General features: G+C 62.3%; 4 protein-coding genes across 4 annotated transcripts; 2 read left to right on the top strand and 2 right to left on the bottom strand.

Moving 5' to 3' along the window:
• Positions 1-6: 6 nt before the first annotated feature.
• Positions 7-5,430, bottom strand: CHLRE_08g361650v5 (uncharacterized protein). Its single transcript, XM_043064827.1, has 9 exons — positions 5,197-5,430; positions 4,901-5,019; positions 4,168-4,618; positions 3,733-3,833; positions 3,195-3,443; positions 2,911-3,021; positions 1,718-1,823; positions 1,249-1,500; positions 7-1,080 (listed from the first exon to the last, which is right to left on the bottom strand). Exons 1-9 carry the CDS (start codon positions 5,347-5,349, stop codon positions 928-930), a joined length of 1,695 nt encoding a protein of 564 aa, XP_042921828.1. The 5' UTR covers positions 5,350-5,430; the 3' UTR covers positions 7-927.
• A 200-nt stretch (positions 5,431-5,630) lies between these two features.
• CHLRE_08g361600v5 (uncharacterized protein) lies at positions 5,631-9,879 on the top strand. Its single transcript, XM_001696039.2, has 9 exons — positions 5,631-6,075; positions 6,175-6,254; positions 6,558-6,720; positions 7,053-7,144; positions 7,391-7,639; positions 7,771-7,881; positions 7,953-8,055; positions 8,403-8,591; positions 8,835-9,879. The coding sequence occupies exons 1-9, from the start codon at positions 5,887-5,889 to the stop codon at positions 9,300-9,302; spliced, it is 1,644 nt and encodes a 547-aa protein (XP_001696091.2). The 5' UTR covers positions 5,631-5,886; the 3' UTR covers positions 9,303-9,879.
• Positions 9,880-9,930: 51 nt separating this feature from the next.
• Positions 9,931-14,256, top strand: CHLRE_08g361551v5 (uncharacterized protein). The gene is made up of 9 exons (XM_043064826.1): positions 9,931-10,000; positions 10,087-10,169; positions 10,420-10,582; positions 10,881-10,972; positions 11,420-11,674; positions 12,008-12,118; positions 12,331-12,433; positions 12,677-12,898; positions 13,377-14,256. Exons 3-9 carry the CDS (start codon positions 10,445-10,447, stop codon positions 14,022-14,024), a joined length of 1,569 nt encoding a protein of 522 aa, XP_042921827.1. The 5' UTR covers positions 9,931-10,000; positions 10,087-10,169; positions 10,420-10,444; the 3' UTR covers positions 14,025-14,256.
• A 37-nt stretch (positions 14,257-14,293) lies between these two features.
• On the bottom strand, positions 14,294-16,850 carry CHLRE_08g361500v5 (uncharacterized protein). The gene is made up of 3 exons (XM_001695956.2): positions 16,461-16,850; positions 15,476-15,549; positions 14,294-15,099 (listed from the first exon to the last, which is right to left on the bottom strand). Exons 1-3 carry the CDS (start codon positions 16,722-16,724, stop codon positions 14,967-14,969), a joined length of 471 nt encoding a protein of 156 aa, XP_001696008.2. The 5' UTR covers positions 16,725-16,850; the 3' UTR covers positions 14,294-14,966.
• Between the last annotated feature and the right edge of the window lie 304 nt (positions 16,851-17,154).

Genomic DNA, 17,154 nt, shown 5'->3' with positions numbered 1-17,154 from the left:
TATTGCTAGGGACCATAGTAACATTAGTGTTGGGGTTGAGCGGGGTACCTTAAGGCTTAAGGCTCGAAGCCACTCTGCCTGATCTGCCTGGATCCAACCGTGGGATCTACCCCTGTTTTGTTCCATTATCCAGGCATTATCACCGTAAATAGTCTAAAGACATTTGAGGGCGCAGGTTGCGTCGTTGCCCTTGCCGACATAAGTCCTAGGCCGCAGTGGGTAGTCATAGTTGCCCAGGCCCATCACCACCAGCGCCCTCGGCATGTACGCCACGTGGTCCTGCATGCGCCTCCCGCAGTCCCAGTTCCACATGCGCCCCAACCCGTTCAGCCCACCGGTCCAACCAGGTATGGCTACCCTGCCATATCCCGCTTCTGTTTCATATGCATGCCTTAGTGCAGCCCTTGCCTCTGACACCACCTGACAGCTGATGCCTGTGCCTTGCCTTTTGCAATTCAACTGCAAAGGCCAAACCGCCAAAGGTCCCAAACTCGGGCCCGAAGGGCGTTCACCTCACTTCCAGCCCCAAGGCCCCATCCCAGCCAAACGCACTGCCGGACGTCACACACGCCATTACCGCGGCCTCGCCTTCTCCTTCCCCAAAAGCAAAAGGCCTGACCTTTAGCTGTCCGATTCCAATGAAAGATTTTGCCCCGCCTAAACCCCAAGCAACGCACCTGGCAAAGCACGAAGACGTACATTGTACAGCCCCACCAGAACAGCCATGGCAGATCGCATTCATCAAGCTTCGACGTCGCTGTCCATGTCATGACTGAAGCCCCGCAGCCCCACATTCAGTTTCAGCAGCCGCCGCATGCGCCCCAGCGCAGCAACGCCCAGCCCGCGCCTCGCAGTGGCGGCGGCCGCCACTGCTTGCCTTGAACTTGTACCGCTCCTCGCACTGCAGGTCGCCGACCCCGTGACCTCTTAAGGCTGCATCGCCTTCAGCGTGCCCTGCCTCGCCAGCCGCTCCGCCCTGCGTGTGTAGTAATCCCTCAGAGCGCAGGGCGTCACGGTGCAGTTGGGGTGCGGCGACATAAAGTAGGTGGACTCGGGAGCCATTCCCCGGGCCAGGCGCTCCTGCAGGATTGGGAAGAAAGAGCGCCGCCCAAACGGCAAGGGGTCAGGAATGAACACGAGGGTTTCTTACAACCCTTAATCCTAGAATGCCAGCATCGCACTCCCTGGGCTCGCGGCTTCGGCTGCCTAACAGTGCTAATCCCTTCACTTTGCCACACCGTTCCGCACCTGCACGATCATGCCCGTCATGCTGCTCTCCCCGCTGCCCAGGAACACGGTCGCCGTGGCGGCCACCGCCTCCTCCACCATCGCCAAGAGGCTGTTCGACATGGATGTGCGCATTGGTGCCCGACTGCTCCTGCTGCTACTGCCGCCGGCGCTGCTGCTGCTGCTGCTGCTGCTGCTACTGCCCGCCTCGGCCGCCGTCACGCTGGCGTTGAATTGGGCCATGTCTATGAAGACCGGGCTGATGCCGCCAGCCTGCGTGTGGAGTTGGTTGGTTGGTTGGCCGCGATAACAACGTGGCGATGAAAGCAATACGGTATCGTGACGTACCGGTAAGTTAGATAAGAGGCTGCGCGGGACGGCCTCAAGGCCACCTAACCATGCGGCTTGCCTTCTCGGCCAAGACACGCGCTCCATGCTCGGTCACGCGGGCAAGTGGGGGCGCTGCGCCCGGCAGCCTCTCCGCGCTCACCTGGAGCATGCGGAACACGCGCGGCCGGATGAGCGGGTGCGTCATGATGAACACGGTGCGGGCGGCCGGGTGCTGCTGCATGAGCGACTGCAGGTTGGGCACGAACCTGCGTGTGTGTGTGTGTGTGTGTGTGTGTGTGTGTGTGTGTGTGTGTGTGTGTGTGTGTGTGTGTGTGTGTGTTAAAGAGCACAAGGAAAACGTTACGCAAAGACAATGTATGCGATGCAGCAAAGCGACGGTTTACGGATGTTACCTGAAGTTACCTCGCATACCTGCTGCGGTGAGCCGCCGGTCTTACCAACCGGAAATCGCGCAAACCCCGCTACTCTAACCTCGAGGGGGGATTCGTGTCCACACGCTCTCAAGGGTGCAAACCCATGCATGTGCTCACGGTACCGTGAGGCCCAGGCACTCCTACGATTCCTAGCTCCGCGTCGCTACTCCTGGCCGCTAAGTCCAAGCTCCCGCCCAATCCTCGATGAAATTCTCACCTACGAGCGAATAAGAAAACAACAGAGCACAGGGCAGCAGCAGGGGAGTGTCACGAACAAGAGCGAAGGAACATGTTAGCGCGGCGGCGCGCGACGAGCAAGAGCAAACACGCAGCCCAGTCCCAGCCCAATTAACTATACTAGGGGTTGCGCGATTTGGGAAAGAGACGGAGGGTGGGCGACCACGAGCAAGTAAACAGGCGGGGGACGGCATGGGCGCATGCATGACGGCAAATGCAAATGGTGTGTGTGTGTGTGCGTGTGTGTGTGTGTGTGTGTGTGTGTGTGTGTGTGTGTGTGTGTGTGTGTGTGTGTGTGTGTGTGTCTGTCGGGTGTCGGGCGGGTGGGCAACGTGGGATGCGGCCGACAACAGCAGCGAGCCATATGCCACCTGGCACCAGGCAGGCTAGGCCGAGGGCTGGGCCGCCTGGCGGGCTGGGCCGCCTGGCGTCGCACCGCATCATGCCGCCTGGCTCCATGCTGGCTGGCACCATGCGCACAGGGCGCTGTGGGCTAGGCCACAATGTGAATGAGCACTAGTGAGACTCGAGAGGCCCAGCAGCCCTCGCACTCGCGGGCTGACACCCTCATCGCCGTCACTTCACATTCGCGCCAGCCTGCCGTCGCGTTTCACCCGCCTCAAGACGGTACTGTTGCAAGCGTGCCGGTTCCCCGCACGGGCGTATGTAACCCCCGCCTCACCTGTAGTACATGAAATCAGTACGGCAGGTGTCCTCCAGCTGCTTTGGATCCAGATTCTCATTAGGCGACTGCCACAGCACCACACATGGATCCGGCATGGGCCGGATGTGCCTGTGTTAGGGAGCACCAGGAAGGAAACACGCAGGACTGTGTATGCGATGCGGCGCGATGTGTCTGTGATGTGCAAGGATGTATGCGTGTGGCACACAGGGGTGTGCACATGACCTGAGTCACAAGAAGCGCTGCAGACGTCCCGCCAAGGCCGCCAGCGGCTTTCAACTCACGCCGCGATGAAGGGCTTTCCTTTGCCAATTGCCTTGCCCACAAAGTCCTCAGCCAGCCCGTAGATCAGCTCCGACTTGTGGAACAGCGGGCTCCGTGTTTTGTAGGCCTCACAGCACAGGTCGGCGCCGCAGTCGGACAGCAGCGTCCCCGCCAGCTTGTGTGTCTGCAGCGCAAAGTCGTCATAGCTCAACATGGCCACGAAGCGGTACGGCCGCAGCATGGACCGCAGCTCCGCCACCTGGGTAGAGCTGTTCGGGGGAGGGATGAGGGAAGGGAGGGGGAGGGAGGGGAGGAACGGGCGTGGCGTGGGGTGCGGGGCACGAGGGATAAGTGAAGAGGGACACCGGGATTGTGTCGCCGCCGCCGTACACCACCAGCTGTCCTTGTGTGCCTGTCCCCGACAGCTGCGGCGCAAACACCCACGCACGTGGCCCCTGCGCCCCACCCCGCCCCGCCCCGCCCCGCCCCGGCGCCGCCCCGCCCTGCCCCGCCCCGCCCCGGCGCCGCCCCGCCCCCCCCCCCCCCCGCGGCGCCCACCTGCATCCGCGCGTCACGCTGACTGGCGAGCGCAGCCAGGTGGTCTTGCCGCGGCCGGGCGCCTGCAGCCCCACGCCCATGTCGTCCAGCATGGACTGCACCTGCATGTGCATATGTGCATATGTGCATGTGCAGGAAGCATGTGCAAGGAGCATGTGCAAGGAGCATGTGCATGTGCATGCGCATGTGCATGGATGGATGGAGAAAGCTGGCGTGCCTGACACGCTTGGTCCCTGCGCTGCCTGCGCAACCCAGGACCCGTATTTCGTGCCGGCGGTGTCCACCACCCTTAAGTACCCGATAACCCCGGTAACCATGTCAGTCTGCCATACCCCCACCCGGCCAACCAACCAATCACCCAACACCCACCCACACTGCCTACCCACAACATCGAGCCACACCACCCACCCACACCACCCACCCACCAGCACCTACCGGCGGGAACTCGGTGTCTCTGAAGAACAACACCGCGTCCAGCCGCCCGTCCCACACAACGCCGCCATCCTCTGGCTCCGCCTGATCCGCTTCCCGTTCCTGCTGCTCCTCCGCCTCCTCTTCCTCCTCCTGCTCCTGCTCATCCTCCTGCTCCCGCTGCGCGCGTCGCCGCTGGCGTTCACGCTGCCCCTGCCCCTGCCCCTGCCCCTGCCCCGCTTCCCACTGCAGTCTCCGCTTCCCTTGCTGCTCCCTTATCTGCTGCTGCCGCCTCCGCCCCTTGCCCCGACCCTGCCCTGCCTCACTCCCTGCCTCGCTCCCTGCCCCTCCCGCCCCTGTCTCCACCAGCCCTCGCAGCTGCGCCAGCGGCACGTGGTCGACGCCCGCCGCCGTCAGCGCCGCCAGGTCAAACAGCTCGGAGGCAAACATGAAGCGAGCGCCGCCGTCTGAGAACCTGAGGAGAAGTAAGGGCGGCGTGTCGAGGTGTTTTGGGGGGGCGAGAGGGCGGCGGCGAGGAAGTAAGGATGAAGCGGAGGTTGTGTGTGCCCAGGGGAAGGGTAGCACGGTGGTGGGTTGGGAGTGTCGTGGACGGTGGCGGTCGCCATTTGGCCTATTGGGCGTTACCATGGGCTCTTGCCTAGTCTATGGGCAACAGCAATCTGCAGCTGTGTGGCTTTGGAGCCATCATGATCTAATCTAAGGATCTAATGATAAGCGCGCGGGCCCTCTTGCTCACTTGTGCTCTTGCAGGTCGGGAATGGCGACCACAACACGCCTGCTGCCTGCTTGGCCGCGCCTCCGGTCGCCAGAAGTCAGCAGGTGGGCTAGTGATATCGCCTCCTTGATTGTAGTGATCTGCGAGTAACGTGAAAGCAGTCGACTTGGTTGCAGGGAATAGCGGCACCGTGCCGGAGGGATACCCCAGCAGCCTTATGTTGGCCCTTTCCGCCCGGTGCAGCGGCTACGCTGTGACCCCTTGCCCCATGACCGCTGCGACCTCTTGCCCTGTTACTCGCAAGTCCCTCTCCTCACCTGGTTGTTTGGGCCGTGCCAGAGTATCGGAACGATGTACAGGGGCCCGGCGCCATCTTCGCCTCCGGCGCGCTCGGCCTCGCGCTGGGCCCCAGCAATTGATGTGCTAATATAAAGTGATAGGAGTAGGGTATACAACAAGTACGCGTGCATGCCCGCGACAAAACAAAGAATTAGCGCTCGTGGTTTCTTACGCGGTGATTCTTTGCAGAAACATGTTGTCACGCTATTTAATTGTTGGCTACATTGAATGCGTATCAAGTTGTACTCAAGAGCAGCTGTCAATTTTGCGCCCTGTGTTTTCCCCCCCATGGCACCCGATCGCCCAGCGCCTGCCCCCTCCCATCAGCGAACCTCTCCGCTCCTCAGCCGCGTCTCCACGCTGTTCAGCCCTCTGATAATGCTCAAGCAGGGCAGTCCCCTGCACCCAACTTCTTAAGTGTGAGGCTCTCCGGGCTGCCAAGGACATGCTACCACAGGCTTGCTCATATCTTGATGTGCTGGTCAATGAAGGACACTGTGTCGTGATCCTGTCTCTATTGCACATTGCGTTTGAGTGGTTGGAACTCTTGGAAGCAACTAACTTGCATGAAAGCGTACGACAGCCCGCTCGCGCTAGCAGGCCTCCGCGAGGCCTGAAAGGAAGCTTTTCGACTACTACTTCTACTACCGCGCTGATGTATAGTGAATATGTTTAGATTATTCGCGCTGTGCGCACTCCTCGTTGCGCTGCACAGCTGCTGTGCTCTCAAAACGGGACCGGAGGACACCAGGAGTAAACTCTCCGCCGAGTTCGAGCCCGATAGCGTTGCGGTGGACACCCTGAAGAATACCACCTTCATAGTACCAGTTCTCTGGCATGGTCCCAATAACCAGGCGGTGAGTAGGCATTAAGCTGAAAATGCTAGCGTGGACCAGGCCGGCGGGCCCCCAGTACAGGGCTTATTTGCACCTCACTGGTTGTATTTTGGTGCACAGACATCAATTAAGGAGGCTATTGCACTGGCGTCGCTTCTACCCGGCGCGACCGTGGTGCTACCTGACTTGGCGGAGCATAAGTGAGTTCAAAACGATGGCCATCATACATAGAAACTGGCATCAAGGCTGGGGAACGGGCATGGTTATCCTTGGCAAGCCTGACAGACGGGCCACTCACCTTCGACGTCGCTCGCACTGCTGCCATACTAGACGCGTTACACGCCCCCGCACGCCTTCCCTTCGCCGGAGCAACTTGAAACATGCTCCCTAACATGGAGATATTCAGACACGCATCCGCAACCAGCTGGCACACGCCTTGGGCCCTTGGGTGGTTGGCACCCCTCCAACTTGTTACCCTACGCTCTGTCCTCGGCGCGACGCAGGTTCTCCGACAGTGCCGCGCACCGCATGCTGCTCGATGAGCTGTTTGACCTCGACGCCATTAGTAAGGCAGGCGTCAGCTTCGTGCAGCTTCACCAGCTGCGTAAGCAGTGGGACGGCCAGCTGGATGTGCTGCTGTATTTCCGAGAGGAGAAGTTCCCGGCGGTAGGTGACGCGTGTGTCTTGAATTTGCTGAGGATTGCAGTCGTCCTGTGGAGCTCTATCAACAAGATGGGGCTTGGGGATACTTCACGAGTTGAATGCAGGCAGGGACAGGGCCTGCCGGGTGCGACCGTGAGAGTGTAAGACGGTGGGGCCCGGCACGCGTCGTCGTGTCAATGAGCAGGGGTATGGGGTCGGCGCGCCCGCGTGCATAGGCTCGCTTGGCGACCCATCCATTTCACGGCACAAGTCACGATCTAGCTGCCTCCCATTCCCAGTGCCGCCCAGCACCTCCACTTGACCACACCCTGTCGCGACCTCCTTCCGTGCGGCAGGTGCGGCGGCTGGTGAGCCGGCACATGGGGCTGCAGCCGCCGGAGCAGGAGCACTGGCTGCGCTCGCCCATCAGCATGCAGAAGGGCTGCAGGTGGGCGGGGCGGAGCGGAGGGAGGGGCGAGACAGGCGGGCTGGTGCGGTGGGGCAACTGCAACACGGCCGTGTCCTTACTGCCCCTCACCAAGCACCCACATGGGGGAGACGCCCCCTCAGAACCTGTGAGGGGCTAGCATTTGCAAGGGTGCCCATGGGGTTGAAGGCCTCCACATGCCCCGCCCCCCACGCCACGCCCGTTTTTCCCCTCCGTCCCCCTTTCTCTCATCCCTCCCCCAAACAGCTCTACCCAGGTGGCGGAGCTGCGGTCCATGCTTCGGCCGTACCGCTTCGTGGCCATGTTGAGCTATGACGACTTCGCGCTGCAGACACACAAGCTGGCGGGGACGCTGCTGTCCGACTGCGGCGCCGACATGTGCTGCGAGGCCTACAAGCAGAAGGGCCCACTGCTGCGCAAATCGGATCGCATCCAGGAGCTAGCTCAGGACTTCATTTCCACTTCTATAGGGAAAGGGAAGCCCTATATTGCAGGGTAAGGAAAGCGGCCACGCGCCGTGAAGCGGCGGTTTCAGCGCAGTCGGCTTGTAGATTTTGAGGTACCGGTAATCTGGGGCCAGTTTCTGTGAGTTTCTTCGAAGCCATTGTGCTATCTGACAAACGCAGGCACATCCGGCCCATGCCCGACGCGTGCGTTGACTTGTGGAAGACGGCCCAAGATATTCTGGATCCAAAGGAGATGTACGACATCTGCCGTACCGACTTCATGTACAACAGGTGGGGAGCTGGGAATAACGCTGCCGACATGCTCGGCATTCAACGGGTCTGACCAATTGTGTCGCTTGCAGGTTCGTGCCCAACCTGCAAGCACTCCAAAAGGTGTACAACACCAGCACCGTGTTCATCATGACGCACCCGCTCATCCGGCCGCGCGTGTTCCGCATGCTCAAGGTGATCTGGGACAGGCTGGGCGTCTGTGCAAACGCAGCCGCAACTGGTGCTGGGCGGTCGGGGGCGCCCTGCTTCTTTGTCCTCCTGTCCTTGATGCCAGCTGTCCGTGCTGCTTCAATTCAATTGCATGCCGTACCCAACACCGCCGCCCAGCGCCCCCGTGTACCCCGCGCGCCCCTCCGAGTGCTGCAAGCACCAAACCCCGGACCGGCTCACGGCCCCCCGCCCACCAACCCAACCTCTACCAGTGTTTCACGTCGTCCACCTCACTCAACACCTGCAAGCCCCTGCCTCCACCTCCACCTCCGCCTCCACCTCTTACCTCGCTTTCCCCCGCCTCCGCACAGGCTGGCGGCATAGACCCGGTGTTTATGGACATGGAGCACTTCGCTGCGGCGCTGCGGCGGCCCGGCGCGGCACCGCTGGCCACGCCGCTGTCCTTCTCGCTGCTAGCCATGGCGGAAGAGGCGGTGTCGGCGGCCGCGGTGGCATTCCTGGGCACCGCGGAGAGCAGCATGACGGGCATGATCGTGCAGGTACGGTGCGGGTGGTAAAATGGCTGTGGCCGGGCACGGCTAGCGCTATGGCGCTCGTCTTGGTGGAGGGTGGCGCGCACGCGAGGTCTGTTATTTCGCGGACGGCGAGTCCGCACTGCGCTGCACCGCCTCCTTCGCCCCCGTAACCCTATCCCGTTGGGCTGGTGGGTTTGGGTTCACTGAGTTGGCTTGCTTTGGGTTCTGGAGCAAACTATCCCCGCCTTCATTTCGCGCCACGTGCAGGAGCGGCTGGCTCACGGCGGCGCGCCGCAGCACACCTACTACATGGCGGAGGAGCCCGCCTGCGCCGACCTGCCCTGCCCGCTGCCGCGGTACTACCAGGCGCCCTATGAGCAGCGCCGACAGCAGGTGGCGGCGCACGTGCGCAACCAGTCGCTGGCGGCGGCGGCAGCGGCTGCCGCTGCGTCAGCTGCAATGCCAGCTGGCGCATCGCCGGCGGGGGCCCTAGGGGCAGTGGAGAAGGCATCCGGGCCGCCGGCGGCGACGGCGGCATCTGGGTCGCTGCACGACCGGGGCGATGAGCTGGACCTGCGTTCGCAGTTCACGCCGGACGATGAGGCGGCGAGGCGACGCGCGCGGGCGGCGGCCAGGGCGCGGCAGCGAAAGCTGGTCAGCGGCAGCGCATTGAGAGCGGCGGGCGCGGGGAGAGCCGCGGCGCGCGCGCCGTCTCGGCAGAGGCGGAGACGGTGAGATGTCGGTGTTGCGTGTGTGGTCGCAACTGGGCGTTGCAGTCGGGGCGTGTGGATAGGATGGAGTAAGGCATGGACTGAAGGGTCGTGGACTCGTGGTGAGGGTAAGAGGACTGCAATTGATGGGAACGCATGACTGTACACGAGTACAACAGTACTCCTGATTGGCAACACCTGCTCTTATTCATGGGACTTACACGGTCGCATTCTGTTTTAGTACCGGGATTAACTTGCTTCATCTTTGTGAGTACATCGGCACTCTACTGTGATACCGTATCTGCTGGCATTGGAGAGGCCGACCGAACTTGTGGTGCCAGGCTCGCGGGCGGCATCCCCGCATGCCCTTGTGGGCTTCATTGAGGTTGAGAGTAGATGCGGGTGCGCGCGGCACTAGTACGAGACCATGCTAGTAGTCATCTGGATCAGAACCTGTCAATGGCATGGCCTACCAAGTGGCATAGCAGGAGAGAAAGGTGGACAGACAGGGCGCGGAGATGAAGTGGTTCGTGGCTGTCAGATTGGTGATACTAGTCACGGCCAGTTAACCAGGTCAAACTGTACTGTAATACAAAATGTAGAATGCGGTTGATAGTTCTCCTTCTGTGCGCTTGGGCCGCGAGCTGTCGGTCCGCAAAAGGCACACCTTCTTTTAAGGGTTTGACTATCGTGCCAATCCTGTGGCATGGACCAAATAATCAGGTATAACTATTGTGCTACGCATGACACTACGAGTGAAGCCCTGAGAGTTTTTACTAGCCCGCTTGCCCGCTGCTCGCCCCGCTCAGATTACGACAATCAAAGAGGCGCTGTCGCTCGCATCACTCTTACCGGATGCTAGGGTGGCGCTACCGGACCTTGAGGAGCACAGGCACGTATACAAACTGGCATCGGACATTAGGCTTGGAGGCCGGGCGTCTCCAGCGTCGCCGCTATTGCACAGAGCCCTAGGACGAAAAGTATAAACCGCCGCATATGCGAAAGAGCGCCCGCTTGGTATGGCAACTGGCACACACCACACACAAGCTGTGCGTCTGCGCTCGTCCACCTGGACACCCAGCGGCCCCAACGCAGGCCCCTACGCCCCTCACTCGACGGACTGCGCGGGCCCCCGCTTGCAGGTTCTCAGACCATGCAGCACACCACATGGCCATCAGAGAGCTGTTTGACCTGGACCTGCTGCGCTCCTTTAACGTGACTTTCATCCAGTTGCACGAGCTGCGCAAGCATTGGAATGGCCAGCTGGACATGCTGCTGTACTTCCGCGATGACGCATTCCCTGCCGTAAGTAGCTTGCAGGGCTGGATGGGCAGCCTACGGAAGGATACGGTATCGGGCCCTTTGCTGTTAGGTTGTGGCCCTGAGAAGGTCGAGTTGGAAGGGCCCTCTCTACTGCTTTGTCTGGCGCCGCTGCGCGTCCTTGAGGTGAGCGCGTGACGCGCACCCGCCAGGCGCCCAGGCTTATAACCCAACTCACAAGTGGCAACTTTGCAGCGCACCCGTTTCAGATTGAGGAGGCCACCACCACAACCAGCAGCGCCAACCGCGCCCCGCCTCTCTCGTGCCCGCCTGTCGCGCGCAGGTGCGGCGACTGGTCGACAAGCACATGGGCCTGAAGCCGCCCCGGCAGGAGGGCTGGGTGCGCTCGCCGGTCAGCGTGGAGCGGGGCTGCAGGTAGGACCGGCCGCGTGATGGTGGGTGGGTGGGTGGGCGGGCGGATGGGCGGGTGCGGTACGGTACGTGGTCAGGTTGGCTGCGGGGTGCAGGCTGGGACTTGCGGGAAGGTTGGCATCGCTGCAGCAGCGCGTTCTGAGGCCAGGAGGTGTTGGTGATAGGGGCGCTGTGCATTCGGAGTGGGAGCCACAACAGGAAAGAGGTTGGATGCCCAAGCCCAACAAGTAGGCCGTCATGGCGGCCTGTCTGCACATGCCATCAATGCGCAAGTGCGGCAGACACGAGACAGGCGCGTCAGACACAGCCCGGAGTCTAGCTGTTTGTATAGGCGCGCCGCGCCACGCGACGCCACGTGGGGGAGCGCTGCAACGCCCTACCGCCGTCTTCAAGCCACACGCTCTGCCCAACGCTCTCACCTTCTCACGCGTGCGTCTCACGCGCCTGCAGTGCTGAGAAGGTGGAGGAGCTGCGGGCCATGCTCGCGTCCCGGCCGTACCGCTATGTGGCCATGATATCCTACGACGATTTTGCCATGGAAACACACAAGCTGGCAGGCACTCTGCTGTACGACTGCGGGCAGGACCTGTGCTGCGCTGCCTACAAGGCGCGCAGCCCGCTGCTGCGCAAGTCTCCGCACGTGTACGAGCTCGCGGGAAACTTCATCCGTGACAAAATTGGAAAGCACAACAAGTTCATTGCGGCGTGAGTCGTGGGAGTTTGCTTTGGGGGGGGGCGCCCAGTCCTCGGGGAGTACGGCGTGCTGAGTTTTAGGCCGACTTGGGCAGCGGCTTGAAGGCACTGCACAGCATCATTGCAGCGTGTCGCAGCACCGCCGAACACCGTGTGGTTCTGGGCATGTGGCAACGCGCATGCGCATTCAGCACCAGTGCCCGCCTCGCATTTCAACTTCTCGCGGCAATAGACTGGTTGCAGTTTCAGGCAGATGCCATTCCCCAGCACGTTAACGCTTGCCGCTGCGCCAACTGCTCATCGCTCATAGCCATACGCGTGAACACACGTGCCGTACACACGCAGGCACATCCGGCCCATGCCCGACGACTGTGTGGAGTTGTGGAAACGTCCTGAAGAGGATTTAGATCCCAAGCAGCTGGAGGAAATCTGCCGCACCGACTTCATGTACTACAGGTGGGCCAGGATCTTGGCGAGGCGCTCCGTCCTGCACACGCAAGGGAAGACCTAGCTAGCTGCCGTACAGCTGGGGCATACGGTACTGCACGCGCCGTACGGGAGTCTGTGACGGGAGTCAGCACCGCAAGCACGTCCTCCCACGTGCATGCGTACGTGTGCATGGCTTTCCCCGCACGCCACTCCCCACTGTCAACAAACTGCACACACAGGTTTGTGTCCAACCTGCAAGCGCTGCAGCGCAAGCACAACATCTCCACCGTGTTCATCATGACGCATCCGGTCATCCGGCCGCGCGTGTTCCGCATGCTCAAGGTGCGTCAACAGGCAGGAATCTCAAACAGCCAGACGGACACCCAGAACAGTAATAGCCACCATTCCACAACACACACACACACACACACACACACACACACGCGCGCGCGCACACACACCGTCGTTTTGCTGCATCGCATACACTGTCTTTGCGCATTGTTTTCCTTGTGTTCTTTAACACACACACACATGCACACACATGCACACACATGCACACACATGCACACACACACGCGCGCGCAGGCGGGCGGCATCAGCCCTGTGTACATGGACATGGCGGAGCTCAACGCCAGCCTGCACCGCCAGCCCAGCCCGCAGCAGCAGCAGCAGCAGGCCGGCCGCGGCCCCCGCATCACCACGCCGCTGTCGGTGTCGCTGCTGGCGGTGGTGGAGGAGGCGGTGTCGGCGGCGGCGACCGTGTTCCTGGGCACCGCGGAGAGCAGCATGACGGGCATGATCGTGCAGGTGCGGTGCAGGTGTGGCAAGGCGGGTATGGCTGGACGGGTAACGCGCACACATACACACACACGAACGAACGGAGGGACAGACAGACTGCGCTGCGCTGGCACGGTAATGCGCGCGATGCCACGGCCATAGGCTCGGTATCCACGCCTTCTGCTTCCGGGTACACAGTGGTGTCACGGCCATAGGCAGCGGCCGTCCCTCCTCAATCGCCGCGCCCGAGCAACCCGGCCTGGTGTGGTGGCGTGTTTCACGCAGAGACTTGCTCCTGCACTCCGCACCAGACAACACACGTGCGAAACGGTCCGAATATCCTCCCTGTGCTCTCCAACCAGCACAAAGCACGCCGTCACACATACACACACATTGTCGACCCACTCTCCTTGTGCGTTCCTTGCATTCACGCACACGCACACACACTCATGTGTTCCGTTCTCGTTATGCAATGCACACACACACGTATACGCACGCACGCACACAGGAGCGGCTGGCACGCGGCACGGCGCCCGCCTCCAGCTACTACATGTCCAGCGCCCCCGAGTGCGCCGAGCTGCCCTGCCCCCTGCCCCGATACTACGCCACCGGCTATGAGGAGCGCCTGCGTGGCAAGGAGTGGGCGGGGGGGCGCCACACACACCGCGCCGCGCCGCCGCCGCTGCGCGCGGGGGCCGTGGCGCAGGAGGAGGACTGGGCGGAAGGGGAAGGGGAAGGGGGGGAGGGAGGGGCGGAGGAAGTGGAAGGGGAAGGGGAGGAGGGGGAGGAGGGCGGTGGCGGGCCAAGGGCCAGGCGCAGGGATGAAGATAGCAGCGAGGAGGAGGAGGATGCAATAGAGGGAGAGCGAGTAGCAGGTCGCAGCGCGGAAGAGGAGGAGGCTGTCCAAGGCAGTGGCCGGAGCGTGCGTGGCCGTAAGAGGCGGAGAGAGGACGAGCCAGCACATGAAGGAGAGGAGGAGCAGGGGGAGGTGGAGGCAGCGGAAGCGGACGCAGGTGCCTCAGAGGAGGAAGAGGAGGAGGAGCTTAGGCTCAGCCTGGCGCGGAGACAGTTGTCCAGGCCGCGTTGGGCTGTTGCTAGAAGAGGCACTGCTAGAGCACGTCGCTGGCTGACCGTGGCGGCAAGAGCGAAGCGGTGATCTTCTGAGTCGATCGTGCGTGACGCTTCAGGGGCTGTCGCAGTGTGAGTGACACGCGCGGTGGGTAGTGAGCAGCTGTTCTGTGAGCGGTCGGTGTGCCACCATCGAGTTGCAGGTGGCAAATTCAATAGATTGAGCCTTGCACTCTTGCCGTTCAAGGTGCCGGCTGTTTCCCTTGTGCTGCCCCTGATACAATACCATGTTCACATGTTGACAGTTTGGACACTTTCCTGCCTGGCTGCCGGGGCGTGGAATAGCACGCAGCAGCACTCAAAGCAAGCTTACAGGTTTGCAATCATGTCATAACATATGTCTGCCTAGCATCCCAGCGTTATCGATCGCAGCACTCCCGGTACGTGCCCCGCTACCTACGTCCCTTCCGCCACATGCAAGTGATGCAACGGTAGTGCCACACGCCCATGCTTGCCCGCACGGCCACGTGCCGCATTGCGCCGCGCACGCCCCCCCCCTGCCGTGCCGGTTGCGCACTCGTGACACGCTGCTGTGTGCACCTCCGCAACCGGTTGACTGGCATGACAGCACCGCCGCCGCCGCCTACCAGCCTACGCCGCATGGCGCGTTGGCACCTGCATTCCTCGCGAGTCACTCACGACGCCTCATCCCGCAGCAAACATGAATGCCTATGCGAACCGGCGGCGGCTCTCTCCGCCCAGCTGTGCCAGTTCCCGTCCGGCGCTTGTGCCCGGTGCCACAGCCGCCAATCTAGCTCGGCCAAACCACATCCGGGCGTCCTAAACCCTTCTCAGGGCCAGCCACGCCGACGCACCCCCTCAAAAGCTCCGAGCCCGACTCGCCCAGGCCCCATCGGTGTTGTGCAGCCACCTCGACCGAGACCAGCGTGTACCCGCCACTACCACACGGCCACCTCCAACCCGCTGCAGCCGTACAACACGGCTCTTCAGGAGACGACCTCGCGGCCCCTCAGAAGCCGCGGTTGATCTTGAGGCTGGTGACGAAGCCGAAGGGCTCGGGGTTATCCAGCGCGCGGTTGATGGCTGCCTCCAGGTCCTCCTGCCGGATCCAGTTCCGACTCGCCTCCAGCAGCCGCTGGTAGCTGCGGGAAGGTGCATGTGTGTGTGTGGAGGGGGGACGGGGAAGGGGGTTACAGGCATTAGGGGAGGAGAGGGGAGTTGAAGCAAACCCCCCAAGGGACTCTGGTGAAAGGGATTGCGGTGGGCGAAAATGGCAGGGCCCGCGAAGGGACGGGGTGGAAAGGAAATTCACGCCGTGCATAGAAACGTCCGGCGGTGACACAGTGGTGTGTATTTGCGGCACGGGCCGGAGGCGCGCGAAGCCACGGGGCAGGAAAGGCGGGCGCAGGAGTTGACACTGTGTGCGTGCGACCACCTGAAATCTGGAGCCAGCCTTTGCAAGCCCTGTTCGCCCCTGCCTGCCGCCAGCCCACCGCACCGCCAGCCCTCGCCACTCACCGCGCGGCTCGCGCCTCCTCACGCCGGTGCAGCTCCTCCTGACGCCGCACCGCCCGCTGCAGCTGCACTTGCGCCTGCGCAGGCAACGGGCGGGGGCAGGAACCGGGTTAGCCGTCTACGGAACACGGGAGTCAGTACCGCTATCCGCAAGCACCCGGGGCTGCACGCCTGGCTAGTGAGCAGTTGTGAATGGCGGGCGGGAGTGATGACGCGAGTGCTTTCACCGCTCCCAGGTGGGTCGCACACGGTGGTGGTGTGCAGGGCTGCACGGGCATGCGTCCCCCGGCGTACGCACGGAGGCAACTAAGGCAGCACTCCGGCAGCTGAGGCAGCGCTGAGGAGCCCAAGGCCGGTCCCTGCTCGCCCCTGCCGCTCCTTGCAAGCCCACGGACCGCGTGTCCGTGTCACAATGGGTTGTTATGGCGGTTGGTCGGCAGCACAGCGGGCGCCGCCTGGCCGCCGTGCCGACCTCTGGCTAGCCATATGGCTGCGGCTTGGGGGCTGCGGAAGGCTGGCCGCGCCCATGCAGCCCCTGGGCGCCGCAGCGCCGCAGCCCCGCAGCCATGCAGCCATGCAGCCAGGCCCCTTCAGCCCATGTTTCCAGGGCCTAGCCGTATAGTTACCGGTAGACTGACGGGTAGCATTGGTAGCCTCCGGGCAGCTAGCGGGCCAGCAGACCAGCAGGTTGGAAGGCTGGCGTACGCGCCCCGAGCCACACCCGCCGCCGCCCCCCACAGAGCCCGTAGTTTGCTCATTATGCCCTGGCAACGAACCCTCCTCTTTAAGTGGTTGCCCGTCCGCGTCCGCCTGGCTGGGGTCGCGGCCACTGTGTCACTGTCCATAGCAGCCATGACGGGTGCCGTCTGTGCCGCACTACTCAATACCCCAACCTGCCCCCAACCCCTGCACCCGCCACTCCACTCAGAGCTCCGTTTGCCGAACCTGCTGCCCCCCACAGCACCCCATCACACAACGCGTCGCGCACCAGCTTGTGCTCGAGCTCGGCTTTCCGCACTTGCTCCACGAGCGTCGCCACCCGCTTCTCTCGTAGCAGCTCAGCCATCCGCGCTGCCTCCTCGCGCGCCTCCTCCGCCTTTAACCGCCGTTGCGCCCCTGGGTCTGCGAGCTGTTTCGCTACGAGCTCCGCGCGCCACGAGCTGTACAGGTTGTGCAGCGATGCGCGGTATTGCTTGCGTGCCTTGTGGTATGCGAAATGGTCGATGATGCGCTTGGTGCGCGTTTCATCCATTACATTAGATGTATATGTCTTTGATCTTGTTTGAGCCACGAAAAGACCTGGCAGCAGCGCGGAAAGCATCTCGGCTGATGGCAGCAGTTTTTGTACCGTCCCGGACTGCATTCTTCTTGATTTACGTATTGTCTGTATAAAGATAACGGTATTCGGTTCATACTTGCGAGTTGCGGCCCCTCGGCGCAGCATGGTGCCATGTCGCCGTTCGGCCCCATGCCGCCGTGTGGACAAGCCATGGCTCCAGACTAGCTACTAGCGACAATTCATACACGCGTATGTACAGGTAGAATGGGTGAGGGACAATCGGGGCGGAGGCCAGGGGAATAGGGGTCCAACGTGGCTGGTTTGCGCAGGGTTGCGGGGGCATGGCTATGGCCAAGGTCCACACCTGGCGTTCATATGCGCTGTAGCGGGGGAGGGAGGGCTG

The sequence above is a fragment of the Chlamydomonas reinhardtii genome, chromosome 8, assembly GCF_000002595.2.
Source record: "Chlamydomonas reinhardtii strain CC-503 cw92 mt+ chromosome 8, whole genome shotgun sequence".
NCBI lineage: Eukaryota > Viridiplantae > Chlorophyta > Chlorophyceae > Chlamydomonadales > Chlamydomonadaceae > Chlamydomonas > Chlamydomonas reinhardtii.
Note: the sequence above shows the minus strand (reverse complement) of the source record. Positions and strands in the feature narration are given on the sequence as shown.